A 17,593-nucleotide genomic window follows, 5' to 3' on the forward strand; every position below is an offset into this window, starting at 1 on the left:
CACGAGCGGAACGCGGAAAAATGAGAGTCCTGCCATTTTGGCCGGGTGACTCGCGAACATAATGGTAGAGCCTGAGCATTTAGCAAAGTGGGGATGATGCCGCCTCGCTTAAACCTAACTATTTCAACGCGCTTTTAATGAGTATGGCCAAGTATGAGTAGTATAGACTAGATGCCGGCAGCGCTCTTGCGTTGCCTTGGGCCAGAATTGGAGGTACGGTACTGAAGGCACACACCGGGCCAAACCACCGAAACCCAGACTGAGCTTGGACTGAACCTGAAACCAACCGAAACATCCCAAAAATGCTTGGAAGCACGCGAGATTGGTGTGGATATCTACCTACAGTAAGATATGCACGTGCATAGTTCATGTCCCAGGCACCCCGGCAGATGCCGGCAGCGCTCTTGCGTTGCCTTGGGCCAGAATTGGAGGTACGGTACTGAAGGCACACAGGGCCAAACCACCGAAACCCAGACTGAGCTTGGACTGAACCTGAAACCAACCGAAACATCCCAAAAATGCTTGGAAGCACGTGAGATTGGTGTGGATATCTACCTACAGTAAGATATGCACGTGCATAGTTCATGTCCCAGGCACCCCAGTGCAGTCTTTTCATAGCATCCTGTAGCATGTGTCTAGTTCTATCAGTGTACCGACTTTTGTGTCGCTATCTCGACGTTTCCCGTGATCAGAGGATCCATCGTCAAAACCGTTAACCGCCCCCCGCACGCGCAGCTTGCACCCCTCGGATATTATCTCGCCGAAATGTCAAGATTCAATGCATTTTTTCTTATGACCTGCAAGTTTTGAACCAGTTAGAGCTGCCGTTTACCCTGCAGGCGTGGCAACGTACGAAGGGGGGGGGAAAGCAGGCGTGCACGTGCATAGCTCATGCACCACAGAGTTTAGCTCAACCAAATGTGCACTATTTTGGAGGCCTTGCCTGGGACTACAATTGAACCGATTTTGAAGTTGATAGCTCAAAATTTCTTTGAGCCAGAGGACCTCACGTCAAAACGGCTTTCCGCCACCAGCACGTGCAGCCTGCACCCCTCGCAGACGGTGACCCCCCTGGAAACTGGTTCAAGGTGTTACCGATGTGTCCCGCCAGTGTGGCTTTGTCCGTGACCTCGGGTTGACCTGTAGCCTTGACAAAAAAATTCGTGTCACCGAAACTTTGAAGTGGAATAGCATGTGCCACGAAGCACTGAGCGAACCGAGGCCAGCACCAAAAGTTTACCTCGCCGGTGACGAGTCGAACGGTACCACGTTGGTCCCGATCGGTCCACCCATTTTGACTCCAGGTCCAAAAAAGCTTGGACAAACTCACATACATACATACATACTGACAAACAGGCTCAGCCGAACTTTTTTTGTTCGCTGCCGGCGCTGCCGGCAGGCGAACATAATGGTAGAGCCTGAGCATTTAGCAAAGTGGGGATGATGCCGCCTCGCTTAAACCTAACTATTTCAACGCGCTTTTAATGAGTATGGCCAAGTATGAGTAGTAATAGACAAATATATATTGAGACGGGTTAAGCCTAAGCTACACTAGCATGAATTCCGACGTTTTTTTGGTTTCTGCAGGATTTCGGTTCGCGTCGTCAAGTTCGCCTCATAGCGAATGCATTGCGCAAGCTACACTGCCAGTCTGGCGTCCCGTGGAACGAAAACCCGCAAAAACCGACGAGTCGGAACCGAAAAAAAGTTCAGAGCTGTGAACTTTTTCTCGGTTTCTGCGGGATTTCGTTTTAGTGATGAATGATTAGAAGTGATTGTTGCTGATAATATTGACGATGGAACAGTTTCAAAAGTAAATGATGAAAATGGTGTAATTCATGATTAAAGAAGACAAGATATGTTTCAAAACTCTTCATTTTACTTCAAATATGATAATACAGAAAATTGTATCTAAGCTGACAAATGATTATGATCGAAAATATATTTTGGTTAGTTGTAAAATCTTTAAAACAATTATTCAATTATAATTTTGTTAAAATACAATACTATTTAACATGAATAATTAATTAATTCGATCACTTATCCATCAGAATGTTATAAACAACAGCGTCCACTCGGCGGCCGCCCGGAACGAAAAAACGCAGAAACCGTAAAAACGCGGAAACCGAAATCACGCAGAAACCGAAAAAAACGCTGACAGTGTAGCCTGAGCTTTACACAGCACATTGGGTGGACGCGTTTCGTCTAAATGACTTTTTCGACACCCTCTCGGAAATTAAAACAATACAAACACAAACACAGGTAGCTATAGTTCGTTTTTCTTAAGTTTGCCCCTCACTGTAAACGTCTTTTTGAACACAGCACGAGAATTGCTAGCTGAATTACTGAGAAAACTGGTTGGCGCACATTGACTTCACCAGATTTCACAGACGATCAATTTTATCAAATTTTTTACCATTTCACAGACCCATAGCTCGTATTTACCCATACCTACAGCTCCACAGTGATAGACGACTTCTCAGGAATTATGTCTGAACTAATTAATAAATTACACGGCGTTTAACATTAACGTTACATCGTCGGTGTTCAAACTTATTTTGAAAATAATTCATACTCCAATACAATGTGCGCCAACCAGTTTTCTCAGTAATTCAGCTAGCAATTCTCGTGCTGTGTTCAAAAAGACGTTTACAGTGAGGGGCAAACTTAAGAAAAACGAACTATACCTGTGTTTGTGTTTGTATTGTTTTAATTTCCGAGAGGGTGTCAAAAAAGTCATTTAGACGAAACGCGTCCACCCAATGTGCTGTGTAAGTTGTAACCCGTCTCAATATGACCAAGTATGACCGTAAACTATTGCTTTGTTTTGCGCTCACTTCTGTGTATAGTTAACCTCGTGATCGTTTGCTTTTACCCATTAACCCGCGCCCCACTGGGGGGGGGGCTATTTATAGCCCCCCCTCCCGTTTTTCTGCAATAACTTCCAAACCGCTTGACGTATCGACGCCAAACTTTCAGCACCTTCGGCTGCATCAATTTGACACCTTGTGTCAAAATTTGAACTTCGTAGTTACCATAGGTCGGCCGGAAATGACGTCAGAGTGACGTCATGTTCGTCCGATTTCGACGCAAAACATTGAACCACGGCAATCGCTCCCAAGAGCTCAGTTTTTAAGCTAGATCCAATTTCTTTGCATGAAAGGACTCAGAATTGACCGCGCTATCAAACTGCTATCTCGGATTTTCAAAATTTTGAAAATTTCGAAAATTTTATATAATAATATTCAAAATTTATATTTTTATATTTTTTTTCAAAAAGTTTCTCACTTTTCGAAAAAACCGGAATATGTGACAGAACGCATGATTATGACTAACTCTAGCAAGTTTTAGCTAAATATCTTCAAAAATGGCCAAGTTATACGCATTATTGCAAAAAATTCACAATTATTAATTTTTCAAATCACTTTTCAGTACGTATTTGACGTCGTACACCAATATAAATGGCACCATCGTGTTCCTGAGCTCAAACTGCATCCAATAGACACCTTTTTTGTTGAAAAATTTCAACTTCAAAATTTGACCTTTTTTGACCTGAAAGTGACCTGACCTAAGCTAAATTCGACTCAAAATGACCTCGAATGACACAGACGACATCAAATTCGAAATCTATGGCCTAAATGAACCATAAAACATGTGTCACGTGACCGACGCATGATATAATATTTTCGTGACCTGTGATGACCTGACCCTGACCTGAAAATCAAAGTACAAGTTTGGTACCCTCAAGGTATCTAGAGCATCTGTTCACGAGTGTGGAAACCAAAAATGAGCCTGATCTGACTTGTAAGACGGCGGCCAGAGCCCAAAATGTGAACAAGCCAAAGTGCTAATAATTTTTACTTTGACCTGACCTGTGACGTCATCGGTGACCTCGAGGTCAATGAAATTAGGTTTCGCTCGACAGTTTTTCCGGGGCTATCAGACGCCGTTTGAATTTTGACGATCGGCCCAGTAGTTTCGGAGTTAGGAGGGGGGGCTATGAATAGCCCCCCCCCCCAGTAGGGCGTGTTATACACAGACCCCAGTGGGGCGCGGGTTAATGATAATCACTCATTGTCTGACAATATGTTTCTCGATTCGCCTCGCTATATTTCTCAACTCAAATCGCTACATCACTGCATCTGCAGTATACCTACCTACCTTAACTTTCCAACTGTTTGGAGTAACGCATCGTCTTTTATTGCTCCTAAACCTCCAATTCGATAGCGTGATGTCATTACACCTAACAGTTAGCGGCGAGCGCTTTATGTGCCCTAAAGCTGCGACGCAATCAGTTTGAAAGGACTCTCGCCGACGGCTTTTGAACTTAATGAGCCGGTTGACGGGGACTCAGGTGTACTCTGAAAGAACATATGACCAAAACTTTCCGCGAAGGACAACACATTTCAGATTCCTTCGGTCATAACCTTAGAAGTGTTGACTAAAAACTGTTAGCAATGGTAAAAAGACAGTGCAGCAGCCAGCAACCGACTGCCGCGAAAGTCCATGCATTCAGCCATGGACCGCTCGGGTAACCGCTTCGGAACAAAATCCTCCGTTCCATCGTTTCCATCCTCAGGACAGTCAAATCCTTCTCCTCTACGCCTCAGCTCCCCGTTCCGGGCTGCATGGGCAACTTTATCCCACATGACTAGCTCCACCCCAGGAGCAGACCCGCAACCGAGTGCGGTGACCGTTAGCGAGGCTGAGTGGCCTGTGTCCACGTGATGGGCTCAGCCCCGGCGGAGCACCCAGGGTGCCCGCCCAGGGTGGCCGCCCAGGCCAATGTCTCCCCCTAATTCCCATCATCCAATTCCGGCTCTGAAATGGGCTTGTCAGACAGAAAGAGCCTAACCAAACAAAACAAACAAAGCAAGTTTCGGAAAAAGAAAGAGTCTTACCACTCTTCAGCTTTATGCACAATTTATATGTGCATGAGTGCATACATTGCGAATGGCCTAACTATGTGCAATGTACAATGTTGAATGTGTAATGTGCATTGTATGATGAATGCACAGCACAGATAGTCGTCAGTCGACAGGGACGTAGCCAAGGGGGGGGGGGCGGAGGGGGCGCCCGCCCCCCCCCCCTTGGGGTTTTCAGGAGGCCCCCCCGAAAGGATTCAGGCCAACGTGGGCCGAAGGCCCACGTTGGCCTGAATCCTTTTGGCCTGAATCCAACGTGGGCCGAAGGCCCACGTTGGCCGAAATCACGTCGGAGGCGAACGAAATTCACGCCGAAATCTAAAAATGACGTCAGAACAATCAGGGCCCTCTGACCAGCCTGACAAGTGACAGCTAGGACCCTTCTCATCTCCTGTGAATAACCACTAGTGTCTGTGTCTGACCGCTAGGGCCCCTCTGACTCCTCAGTGGAGAGGAGGCCCTCTGTGGGTAGGAAGCCCTCTGTAGAGAGGAGACCCCCTGTAGAGAGGAGGCCCTCTGCAAAAAGGAGGCCCTCTTCAAAAAGGAGGCCCTCTGTAAAAAGGAGGCCCCCTGTAGAGAGCAGGCCCTCTGTAAAGAGGAAACCGTCTGAAATCAGAAGGCCCTTTGAAGAGAGGAGGCCCTCTGTAGAGAGGAAATCGTCTGAAGAGAGGAGGCCCTCTGTAGAGGAGGACTCCCTCAGCAGAAAGGAGGTCCTCTGTAGGTAGGAGGCCCTCTGTAGGTAGGAGGCCCTCTGTAGGTAGGAGGCCCTCTGTAGAGTGAAGGCCCTCTGAAGAGAGGAGGCCCTTTGCAGAGATGAGGTCCTCTGTATAGAGGAGGTCCTTGTAGAGACGAGACTCTGAAGAGAGGAGGCCCTACATAGATAAGAAGCCCTCTGTAGAGAGGAGGTCCCTGTAGAGACTAGAGAGGCCCTCTGTAGAGAGGACTCCCTCTGTAAAGGAGGCCCTCTGGAAAGAAAGACACCCTCAGCAGAGAGGAGGCCCTCTGTAGATAAGAGGCAATCTGTAGAGAGGAAGCCCTCTGTAGATTAAAGGCCCTCTATGGACAGGAGGCCCCCGGTAGTCAAAGACAGCGTCGTATATTAAGTACATAGAGTGGAGGCCCACTGTAAGCAAATTACCTTCTGGCTTCTGGTCCCTGCTACTCCCTATAGAGAGTTCTCAGTTCTCACTATAGTGAGAACTGAGAACTCAGGAAACTGTACAGAATAGACTCCCAACCGCGTCGCCGCCCACTGTAGGAAGGGACAGGGGAGGAGGTCCTCTGTAAACAGAAGACCCTATCCTATGTAGAGAAATTATTTGTATAAATGCGCTCAGAGAAATCATGCCGGGTGCCGTCAACGGTTTTGCCGTCAACGGTTTTACCTGCAGTGGCCGCAAAAACTGCCAAAATAGCCAATATAGTATTTTAGGAAACCAGTTTCCGGCAATAACTTTAGTCTCAAAATTTGCACGAACTTCCCTTTACCAGCATCGTGTTCCTCTCGTCAAGACGTGTGGAATGAACTATCAATTGACCTTAAAAGGTCAACTTGAAAATTTGGCCTCAGGTCAAGGTCATGACCTGACCGATAAGGGTTAAGTTCTATATCAGTCCATCCGTATCGTCGAGCCAAAGACAACTAAGGTGTATTCATCGCTCTAGCATGCCTCTATCAAAAGTTATTCGCGAGAAACAGTCAGATACCATTGGTGACCTGAGATGACCTCAGGGTTATAAAAAGGGGTCACGGGTGCCATTTTCATGTTCAGTGTGTCAAAGATACTAGTAATTCAGTGTTTTAGAGTGTTTATAATGACTTCCGTCTAAAAAGACGACTTTCAATTTAACGTCGCAAAATTGACCTGACCTTATGTCATCGATATCAAAATTCCAAGACATACATTTTTTAACATTTTGTCGCTCTTTTGCATTTGCATCTCTGAAAGTTTCAAAGCGTTTGGTCACTCCGTGTAGCTTTGGCAGACATTGAAACTTTTTATGTAGTGAGGTCATTTGACCTGACCTGATGACCTGACCTTAAGTGACCAGGGTCTGAAATTTTCACAACATATGTAGTAATGATGTATAAAGTGTGCCGCGCCGCCGTTTTTGAGATATTCACGGAAAACTGCAGGGGGTGTTTAACACCCCCCGGCAGGGCGCGGGTTAATGCATGAACACAGCAGCCCATTTCTGTAAAATATACCTGTGGCTGTGTAGGTATTTTTACGATGGATGCAATTACCCGAGCCATTTATCAGACCGTGGTAATATTCCCATAGCCATGCTTCGCACAACTCGTAATAATTTGTTTGACCGGGAAATTAATATATACACCTATCCATCTATTGTTTATTGCATCTACAGCGTAAATGAAGCAAACCACCTGGACCTAGGAAAATTTACTAACGAAACCATGTCTTACTTACAGCAAGTAAACGTGGCATCATTCACACAGAAAGAATTGATAACCGTATAGTTTCAATCTTGCAGACGTCAGTCAGGTCAGAATCGTGACAAGCCTATTGGAAAATATAATGAACTGTGTCCTGCTTCGAGAAAACGAGTCAAAACCACCCAATTCTTTCTGAATTACGTCAGATTATCTAATCTGTAAGCGCCCAGATAGCATTTACTGACAGGGGCACCGGGAAGGATCATCTGAGGTGAGGTGAGGTCATCAACAGTTTTTAGCCAATAAATCACGACATGATGGGGCTAAATAGTTGTTAGTGTACCAAACCGTTCGCCTGGTCATGACGCGTCGATTGGTACCCAGCGTGACCTTCCTAGGTCAGATTTTGAAGTTGACCTATCTATGTAGGTCGTTATGAACCATGTTATTTGTTATGACCTCTGGCGACCTCAATATTGACCTGACCCAAAAAAGTTGTTTACAAAAGTTGTAAGTCGTTCAACGAACTATCAAACGCCGCTGCCGTTTGTCGCTACGATTCGTGCTTTTCGAGTTCTGACGGGGGCCAAAAAGGCCCCCGCCCGATTCAGGGTCTTTCAGAGCCCGCCCGGAATACGGTTAAGCGCTTGAACGATATATGATAATACACCAAATGTTACTCTGACCGTCATCCAGTATCCACCCATTCCTTCGCAGATCCTCCCCCTCCTGCTGCAGTTCGACCGCCACCGCCGCTGCCGCCGGCGCCCGAGTTTTTTTTCCAGTTACCATGCCACTCGGAGACTTGTGGTATGCGTATGTTTCTTACCGCTGTAGCGGTAAGAATAAAGAAACATACCAGTGCGCTGGCCATATGAAAGCTGAACAAAAGTGAATGCATTATGTTGTATATGTAATTATGTAGGCATGAGACCCTCTGTAGAAAGGAGGTCCCTTTAGGGAGGAGGCCCTCTGTAGAAAGGAGGCCCCCGGGATTCCTCCGCCCCTCCCTTGGCCAAATCCTAGCTACGTGCCTGTCAGTCGACGCTCTCGTATGTCCGCACAGCCGTGTCCCAGGAGACTGTCGCCAGTCTGTCAGCCTTATCCTCAGGATGACAGGATATTCATTATGCAGATAGATACGGTGACAGGATTTGCCTTATGTCCTTTTCATCACAGCGAGAAGCAGTGCGTCATGCGCGCATGTAGCATGCGATAGTTATCGTAATGTTTGCCTTGTCTTGTTTCGGCATGGTCGGTTACGTAGCACGTCCTAAAGATAAAGATAATAGCCGTTTTCACGACGGGCTATCCGGCGAATGCACCTAGTTTGACCAAATCTGCACCTAATCTGTTTTACAGCAAATACCTTCGTTTTTGAATTTATTTCAGTGTTTTAATCGATGGTAATGTCTGATAATATGACGAAGCAGGTATATAAGCAATTAGTGCAACCCTAGCTAATAACTACTAAGAGACACACTAAACCTAATTTGACCAAATCTGCACCTACTCTGCACCAAATGTGCACCAAATGTGTACCAGATGGCCGTCGGGAAAACGGCTATTAGATGGGCCACCTGTTTAAAATACCTATGTGCTAGGCACGATAGGTTATAGGTCAGGTGCCAGGTGGGCGATACAGCGTCGCATACCTATATAATTGCTAATGCTTGCAAGCTTTTTAAAAATGTCTGTTACTAATCTGTAATAAGACTTCAGCGATATAGCAAGTAAGCAGCTCACAGCGTCGCTGGTCTGTTAGAGACCACGGTGTCGCGGCCGGCCGCCCGGAGACCGGTGCCAGGGGCGTACAGTCCAGGTAGGCTGGGATGCTGCGCGAGCGGCGCGGCGGCAGGTGACGGAAGGTCAGTGAACCGCAGATCTCGGCCCTGACACTGAGCGAGAGCGGCGCGGTAGAACTCAGCTGGGCCCAGAGCGGAGAGGGGCGCGGGACAAAACTCAGCTGGGCTCAGGGCGGAGAGGGGCGCGGGATAAAACTCAGCTGGGCAACGGGCGGAGAATGGTGCGGGATAAAACTCACATGGGCTCGGGGCGAAGAGCGGCGCGGGATAGAACTCAGCTGGGCAACGGGCGGAGAGCTGCGATGCACCTACTGTGGGACTGCGCGGGATTAAGTTAAACATGCAGTTAGGCAATGAGCGGAGAGAAGCGCCGGAACGAACTCAGCTTCTTTTTAAAAATGTACCTCATTCATAGCTGCTTGACAATTTATTACCCACCACTGACGAGGTGGAAAGAAATACAACCATGAAACTGTCCGATACATCTTTGTTCATTTATTTAAATCGTACCTATATATTTTCTGATAACCCATCGTAAAGATATACCTAAACAATTTGTCGAACCAGGGAAACTCAAGGCTTGGTGCTCAGTTAAATATTCACGCATTTATAATGATATAATACATTGGGTACTTCTTTCATATTTACTCAACAGTATTTTCAAGAATTAGCTTACCCTTAACTAATTTGTTATCATTACATGTAATTTGCACCAACTCTTTCGAAATACCTATATGCGTGTCTATCTTGATTTCGTTATCTAGTACAGATAAAGGTTCGTGATAAGATAAAAAAATAGGATAATACGAAACAGCTTATTTCTCGATAATTGTAATGTCATAATTTATTAACGGTCTTTTTATTCCGGTTCGGACGTTTACTGGCAAATGTCTCCCTTGTGTCCTTGTGGACTGTTTTTAGGACTAATGACTAATTACGGTCTCGAGTCACGCGTAGTGTGAGTGAAGGTAGGCGATGCCAACAGTAGGTACTATGAAATATCGAATGAACTTCTGAGGTCTAGGAATGCATGATTTTGCCGAGCTTTGTCGAGTGAGGATTTTGCTGCAATTTGTTCATTTAGAATTTGTGCATTTAGCGTATCGTAAGAGGTACCTAACCAGTAACCAATGAATTACATGAGTTAATGAACTACCTAATGTTAACTTTTGAACGGTGCGTGTCTTTGGATCAGCTGCTCCGTCGCTAACAATAAATGCACAATGCACACATGCTAGCAGTTCATCAGCGCAGTGCGCGCGGAAGCTCGGTGGCGGCACCCACCTGTCGGGCAGCGGCAGCAGTCCCGTCAGCTCCGTCTTCCCTGCCATCTCGGACCGCTCCAGTTGACGTCAGACGACCCCCGGAGCCGCCCGGATCAGTCTCCGGACCCGGACTGATCCCGGAGCCTCGATCTCCGGCGCTAACAGCCGTGTGCGGCTCAGCGGCAGCCACAGAGCGACAATCCCCGGCGCTGTGTCGGCTCAGTGACCACACCCGGCTCAGCGAGCAGCCGTTCCACACCGCACCCCTCCGCTCGCGTCTCTGCCCGCCGCTCCTCTCCTCCGCTCTCCGCCCGTCCGCCGGGCTGACCTCCAATCCGCGCGGCCTCCGCGAGACACGGCGGCGGCGGAGCGGCGGGTGGCCCGGGGCGGGGTCAGTGCACCTGGCCGTCGCCGCCGCCGCCGCCGCCGGGATGACCGGCGGCACACGGCACCAACAGCCGAGGCGGCACCCGAACGACGATTGCAACCGCCGCCGTGTGCGGGATGAAAGAAAAAACGGCTCAGGTAGGCGGCAGGCGTGCCACCAGCCGACGAATGATGCCCCCGGGGCAGCCTCCTGTGGGACTACTCGGCCGGGAGAGCTCGTAAGTCACGTTGGCCGTACACAGGCACGCTTTTATGGGGTGCTGGAAGAAAATGACGACCGTGTCGGAAAGACGGTTTCTCAAACAAGCAGACGGAAACACAGAGACAGCCATTAGTGTTAAAGGTAGTGCCACCTTTGAAAGATTTCCCATTTTATTTTTCCTAGGATAAGAAGCTTCTGTTTTTACCTAATATCGCAAAAAAACAAAAATGGGCCTGGAATAGTGCCTTTTTCGCCTAAAAGTTTTTCGGTTTTTAGATATGTATAACAACTGTAGTGGGCTCACCTGCAAACAGGCGTCGGGCAACAATCGCGAATGCGGCGCACTTGTGACAATAAGCAAAGGTCATTATAGTGTTACGACCATACGACGTACGGGAATGAGTTATCAGCTGTCTAATCGTAGACAACACAATGTCGAGCCTTAAACTGTAAGCCCGTATGGGTATTGTTTCTTTTATTTGGCTGTCGAACATTATTTATGGTTTGAAATATGATTTTATGTAAAATAATTGATATGAAAAAGTCGTCTTATAAGTTATGACCCCATTTCACCACACGCAAGTGGCAGAAATGACAATGATCAGCTGACGCATTTTTCTTGGCCGAAGTCAGAGCGCGCGGCCCGACGCACCACGCGTATTTGGAAATTCCGACCTCGACGAGCATCAGAAGCCTAACAGGCGTGTTCGAAACCGCAGGAGATGATGATGAACGGGTTTATCGAAACTTGATTGGATGAGCATATCGGTAATAGCGATTTCAGTGTGTGCATTTATTGTTCATAGTGGTGTGAAATGTGGTTGGGGTAGGGTAGACCGGGGCAAGTCGCCCCGCCGAGGTAAAACGCCTCACCGATGTTTCTCGGAACTGGCAAGGCTCTGGGGAAACATCCTCTCTTCTATAAAACGTGCACTATACGATCATTATATGAGCAGACCGGAAATAAATTGTGGTGACTCTTTAGGGAGATATAGCCAAAAATGTGTTTTTGGAGCGATTTTTATGTTTTGTTGTCAGATTATGCATCATGGCGTTCTTTTATCGTCCACATCAGGTTAACGACTTTTATGTATTTTGAACAGCTATTGTCTAACGCTTATAATGCCGGGTTGGTTCGTGTTAAATGTCTTCCTGGAGTGCAAGGCGTTGTTCTCTGACCGAACTACGTGATGGGGTAAAACGCCCCAGTAGGTCGCGGGGCAAAAAGCCCCATGGGGCGTTTTACCTCATGTGTTGTTCGGACTACCCACCTCCTAATGTTCGGTAGCTGGCGAACGGCATGTTTCTATGCATTTATATACTTTTCTCAGCAACTGGATGGCAAAGGAAGTATTTTGTTAGCATTTGCATTGCAATAATTTATTATTTGGCCTTATGAGGCAGGTGAAAAACCTGCTCATACAATAGTGTCGTAGCTGGACACCTGATAGGATGAAAGGTGCTAACTTCAGTGCCATGCCTCCCAAGGTCTAACGGACCTTTCATATAAGATTTAGTCAACTAGCATGTTTAATCTTTAATCTAGAGTATGGGGCTTCTTGCCCCAGGCCGTGGGGCGTTTTGCCCTGGGGTTGGGGCAAAACGCCCTATTTGCAGTTGCTTCACAAACCACTTCCTAGCTGGGAGTCCGATCATAATTGAATGAATTTGAGGGATGGAATTTAAAGTAAAATGTCCAAAGAACGCATTGAGCACAAATTTGGCCTTCCAGGTTATGTGGGACAAAAGTTATAAAGCAAAATAAATTATCTGGGGCGTCTTGCCCCAGGTTACCCTACGACCGACAACCCGTCGGGGCGAATTTCGCACTGGGGTACTCAAAATTTGAAGAATTTAAGACGTTTCCATGAGTTTTGAAGGTATGGATAAGTTCTAAAAATCCGGTTCTCCTTATCTGGGCCATTAACTCCATACGGTCCAAGAAAGCTGGCACACTACCTTTAAACTGGATAATAATGGATCGTTTTGGTGTAGGTAATGTTTTTTTTCCAGATGTGGAGAGAACAATGCTGCTGCCGCTTGCAAAATGCCAATTATGCTTTATCATACATGAATATCAATTATGAGCCTTTTTCGTCATCTAAACATGATCAGCTCAACTTTTCGCTGGGTGCTGCCAAATCGTGTGATCATCATAAACTGTTTTGTTTAAGCTTAATTTAAGTTTTACTTTGCATTGGCTGAAGTCGTCTATTGAATGCCTAACGCCTATGATAAGCCTTCCCTTCCGTCTTCTCTTGGGCTCACAAATAGTCACGTGAAACTTAAGTGTGCAACTTTAGTTCTCAGAAGTCTGGAATTCAAACCTCGCCCGTCTAGTCGCAGTTGGAGAACACATTCGTCCCGCTGCGACCTGCACGACGGAGTGTTTACCTCCTGCACCCCGGTCCGGCTCATATTGATCACAGTTGTGGCGCAGACACAGACACGGGCGGGCTCTCTCAGTCCCCGGCGTCACCGCTGCACTGTGCGGGACGACACATTATCTGCGTACCGACAGCCGGCCGCTCATGGCTGGGCCGTTATGCGCCGCGGCCGATACATGCATCGAAAGGTGATATGGTACGTACGCCGCGGCGCCTCCGGGGTACGATGAAGGTCATGCGCGCGACTGTTTGTATGTGTGTGTGTGGGGGGGGGGGGGGGGGGCGACAAAAGCACAGCGTCTGTTTCCGTCCGGCTGTGGCATACAAGTGTGCTTCCTGTGATATCGGAAAACATTATCGATTTAGCATGACGTCGGCATTCTATGCCAGCTTTAGGTATTAGGTGGAGTCGCTGTCGTGTTGTAACGTATTGCGTGAGCATTTAGACCTCAAGCAAATCAATCAAATTATATCGGACAGCTGGTAGAAAGTCGAAACCTTTACAGCTCCTTTCTTAACCATAACAAAACCTGTTATCGTCGTAATAACTAAACAGTGTTTGAAAAGCACAAACGTGCCTGCATGACGGTGTCTCTTGTCAACTAAATGGAGCACAGCTTTGCTGCAAACCACTCGCGTCATGACACAAATTGTATATTTCACAGATAAACATGACACAAACACATGGTTTTGACAGTGGGTGTGTATGTGTGAGTGTGGGGCGGCCGTGACGTGACCTGCGGTGTGCGCGGAGTGCTCATACCGACACAACAAACCGGCGCCCGGCCACCACTAAAGCGGAGCGCGCTGCTCACTCTCTCACGGACAGGCTCACGGGGCTCTCACAGGCAGTCAACGCTCTTACAGGCACGCCATAAGTTCTCGCATGCAGCCTCATTAATTTTTGCTGGTGGCCCACACGTTCTCATGACTAGAAGCAGTCCCAGATTCTTTTACAGGAAGTCAAGCGCTCTTCTCGCGTTCTCGCAGGATTATCTCAGGAGCTCTCACTGTCATAACTTCATAAGCTGTAACAGGCAATTCCACACTTTTCTAAAATAATCCTTAACACTCTTTTAACTCTCACAGTTCATCTCATATGATCTCACAGTTATATCCCTGGCTGTCTTACAACGCGAACGGACGGCGACGAATACAATAGCCGCTAGTTGGCCTGTAGCACGAGTCTCTTTTCGCGAGAGCTTACGACCAAATAAAGCGCCACTTACTTACCGGTCGAGACACTGCCAGCCTTGTCAGATAAAGTTTTGAACGATAACATAACCAACATATATCACACATGCGGACAAAGCCTTCGGGTACGACATGTTTGTGGCTTCAGCGTCGTAAGCACTACTGCACATCATATATTTCTGTCCACCGCCAAATAAAGCACTGCCAATGGAAGGAAGAATTGCCACTTGACGACGATTTCCCTCCCGACAATCACATATTTCTGGCAACGGAATGTTTCACCAACGGGTTAAAACGACTAGCGCCATAGCTGAAGTGAAATGCTCGCCTCTTTCCTCCAATACCCAACTTATGTGTGGTAAAGGATTGATGAAATAATAGCATCGGTTAGCTGTCAGCTGCGAGCTCGCCACAGCTGCACAAAACGGCCGGCTTCATCAGAGATCCACAGCGACACCAGCGCCTTCAGAAGCCAGCTACGTGACCGGCAGCTGCAGCGAGGTCTGACGCCGAATCGGACAGCTATAAACCGCAGATATGCGCGGAACATCGCTACAAGCCGTAGCAGCAATCAGCTTCCCACAACGTTGAGACCTTTTGTGGTGGTGGGGCGATCACCACACGAGTTGTGATTCCGGGTAACGAGGACTGGCATCAGTCTGGGAGATCGGACAATGTTTTAATGGCGTATAACATATATGTACGAATAACTCGCGCACACATTAGGTAGGAATGTACATACATCTGAAACTTCCTGCAGCACAGCTCAGCGCTTTGCAGCAGCACATTGCAGTCAACACTTCAGCGAACATTGTGATGACACATTTCAGCGATATACATTTATATGGTACATACATTGCAGCGACATAGTTCTCGAAGCTCCGTCCCAAGACATGATACTGATGCGTCCAGCTGCCGGCTTCCGGCCTTGTTTCTTGTCTCTGTGATGGCTGACGGGAGACGTACGGAGACGCAGAGAGACGCAGAGAGACTCCGGAGACATACGGCTCAGAAACACGTGTCCAACAGGTTCAGAGAGGCCGCGATCGTCTCATCCTGCCAAACGGGGATTCGTCGTCACGCATTGCTAACTGGCAGACTGCGAACTGACGAATAAATGGCCAGTGGTCACCGTCTACATACGATCGATATTAATTACATTTTTCTTGTTTGCGTAAAGTGTTTACGTAAATAGTTGCGAAGACGTCCTTTCAATCAGCAATTTTTCATGATACAATACAAGTTAGAAATAACCCGAGTCTGAAGTGATAACAAGAAGCATCAAGAAGTGAAAGTCATGCTCCTTTCATCACTCCTAGCAGTTTATGCCTAAATCGAAACTGAGTATCAAGACATAAGCCTTACGGCGGGCTGCTACCTTGGATCTAACTAAGGAAACAAATTAAATTACAACGGGAAATTATTTCCAATTTCTCGGACGGAATTGCTTCAGGTATTTTAACTTCCAGAAATCGCATGGGACTGCGACGGCAGTCGAGGCGGGCAATTCAATTTGGCCTCATTCACCAGCCTGGATACCGGACCGATACAGGACGACGAGGGACCCCGGCCGGGCCGGCCCGCTCCCCTCCAGCACGCAGCTGCAGGGGCCGTGTTCGTGCAGAGCTGGTGTGATGGGGTCGGCCAAAAACGGACCGCAGGGAACTAACGGGTGATGACATTGTTAATAGTAATACAGAACTGCGATACTGAATGGATTGGCCGACCGTGCAATTATCCGAGCACGACTCGACGGGCACCGAAGGTGGATAGAGGTGCTTTGGGGATAACTCACATTGGTTGAACACTTACATTACTGCACAGTTCCACGAATTCCTCCATAGTTACGACACCATCTCCGTTGATGTCCATTTTCTGAAACAAAATAGCGGTTAGGGGAAACATGCGCATTAGGGTTGTTCAAAAAAACCGAATTTTGGAAAAGTATATGGGCTCATGGCTCATGTGGTGCGGTATTCTTTTCTGAGTCCAATGATACCCCTTTTTTCGAAAAGTATTACTGCTAGGCGCTGCTCAAACGGCTTAAAGAGGACCATGTTACGCCCGCCGACCGGCCGGTGTCAATAAGGGCGAGAATTCGACGCCGCACGGCGGCGGCAGCGCCTTATCGGCACCGCGCGCCACGACATCTGCCGGGCGGCCGGCTGGGCGGTGGGAAGTTATAAGGGCGTGGTCTTATTGCACACGATCGGGGTGAGCTATCCCATGTTTTCGGGGCGGAAAGTTTCAGTGCAGCATCGGTGCGTCTGCCACGGTAGTCTTTGTCGATGGTATAGAAAATAACTCAAGCAGAGCTCAGAAAAGACTGAATGATTCCGGGTACTTGCCTCGAAACAATCCGTTTCAAGAATACAGCTGCCTTCTTAACGTTGTATCACTTGTTAATTCTTCAAAAAGCAAGCTCTGAGCAATAACAGACTTCTTTGCATTGCTGTTGACAATTTAAGTTGCTTTTGGACGGTGGCTCGCAGCCCCAATATGCTGCCGCGTAACTCTATTCCAACGACGAAACGGCAACGTAGCGAGAATCGAAAATTTAACGAAGTAGGTACACTCACCTACTAAGTGATGTTCGCCCCCCGACGGCCCAGCGTTTGACTGGAGCGGTAGACTGCGCCGTCTCACACCCAGGCTCAGCGGCACAGCACATCCCTCTGGCCTCAACGGTAGACTGTGCCGCCTCACACCCAGGCTCAGCGGCACAGTATATCTCTCTGGCCTCACACTCGCTACAGACGCGTTTGACCGGGTCAGGGACGCGCCGCGCTGGTTGCCTTATCGCTCACAGTCACATATCTGTGGCTAGGGGGCCTGCTGCGAATCGCTGGTCTTTCTGTGTCGACTCGAATTTGATGCTTGTAAGTAGTCACGATCGCATTTAGCTCAGTGAGATTAGTTATAGCAATTTACATCGTTTATTTTCTCCCGGGTGGGGTGGGGGTGGGGTGGGTGTTTGGCCACACTTGTCAATGTTTGTGTGTGTCTGTAACGGAAACTGCGGCGCCAGCG

At 47.7% G+C, this 17,593-nt stretch overlaps 1 protein-coding gene and 1 long non-coding RNA gene across 2 annotated transcripts in view; both read right to left on the reverse strand.

Moving 5' to 3' along the window:
* Positions 1 to 10,826, reverse strand: part of LOC122371338 (protein O-mannosyl-transferase 2-like) — a 43,286-nt gene extending 32,460 nt beyond the window's left edge. The window contains exon 1 of the mRNA XM_043347585.1: positions 10,413 to 10,826. Within this exon, the coding sequence (XP_043203520.1) occupies positions 10,413 to 10,459 (47 nt within the window). The 5' untranslated portion in view covers positions 10,460 to 10,826. The remainder of the gene's footprint in view (positions 1 to 10,412) is intronic.
* Positions 10,827 to 14,007: 3,181 nt separating this feature from the next.
* LOC122371336 lies at positions 14,008 to 16,533 on the reverse strand. Its single transcript, XR_006254714.1, has 2 exons — positions 16,376 to 16,533; positions 14,008 to 15,619 (listed from the first exon to the last, which is right to left on the reverse strand). It is a non-coding gene; the product is annotated as an uncharacterized LOC122371336 (long non-coding RNA).
* Positions 16,534 to 17,593: the final 1,060 nt, after the last annotated feature.

The sequence above is a fragment of the Amphibalanus amphitrite genome, unplaced genomic scaffold, assembly GCF_019059575.1.
Source record: "Amphibalanus amphitrite isolate SeventyFive unplaced genomic scaffold, NRLGWU_Aamphi_draft 001233F_arrow, whole genome shotgun sequence".
NCBI classification, from domain to species: Eukaryota; Metazoa; Arthropoda; class Thecostraca; order Balanomorpha; family Balanidae; genus Amphibalanus; species Amphibalanus amphitrite.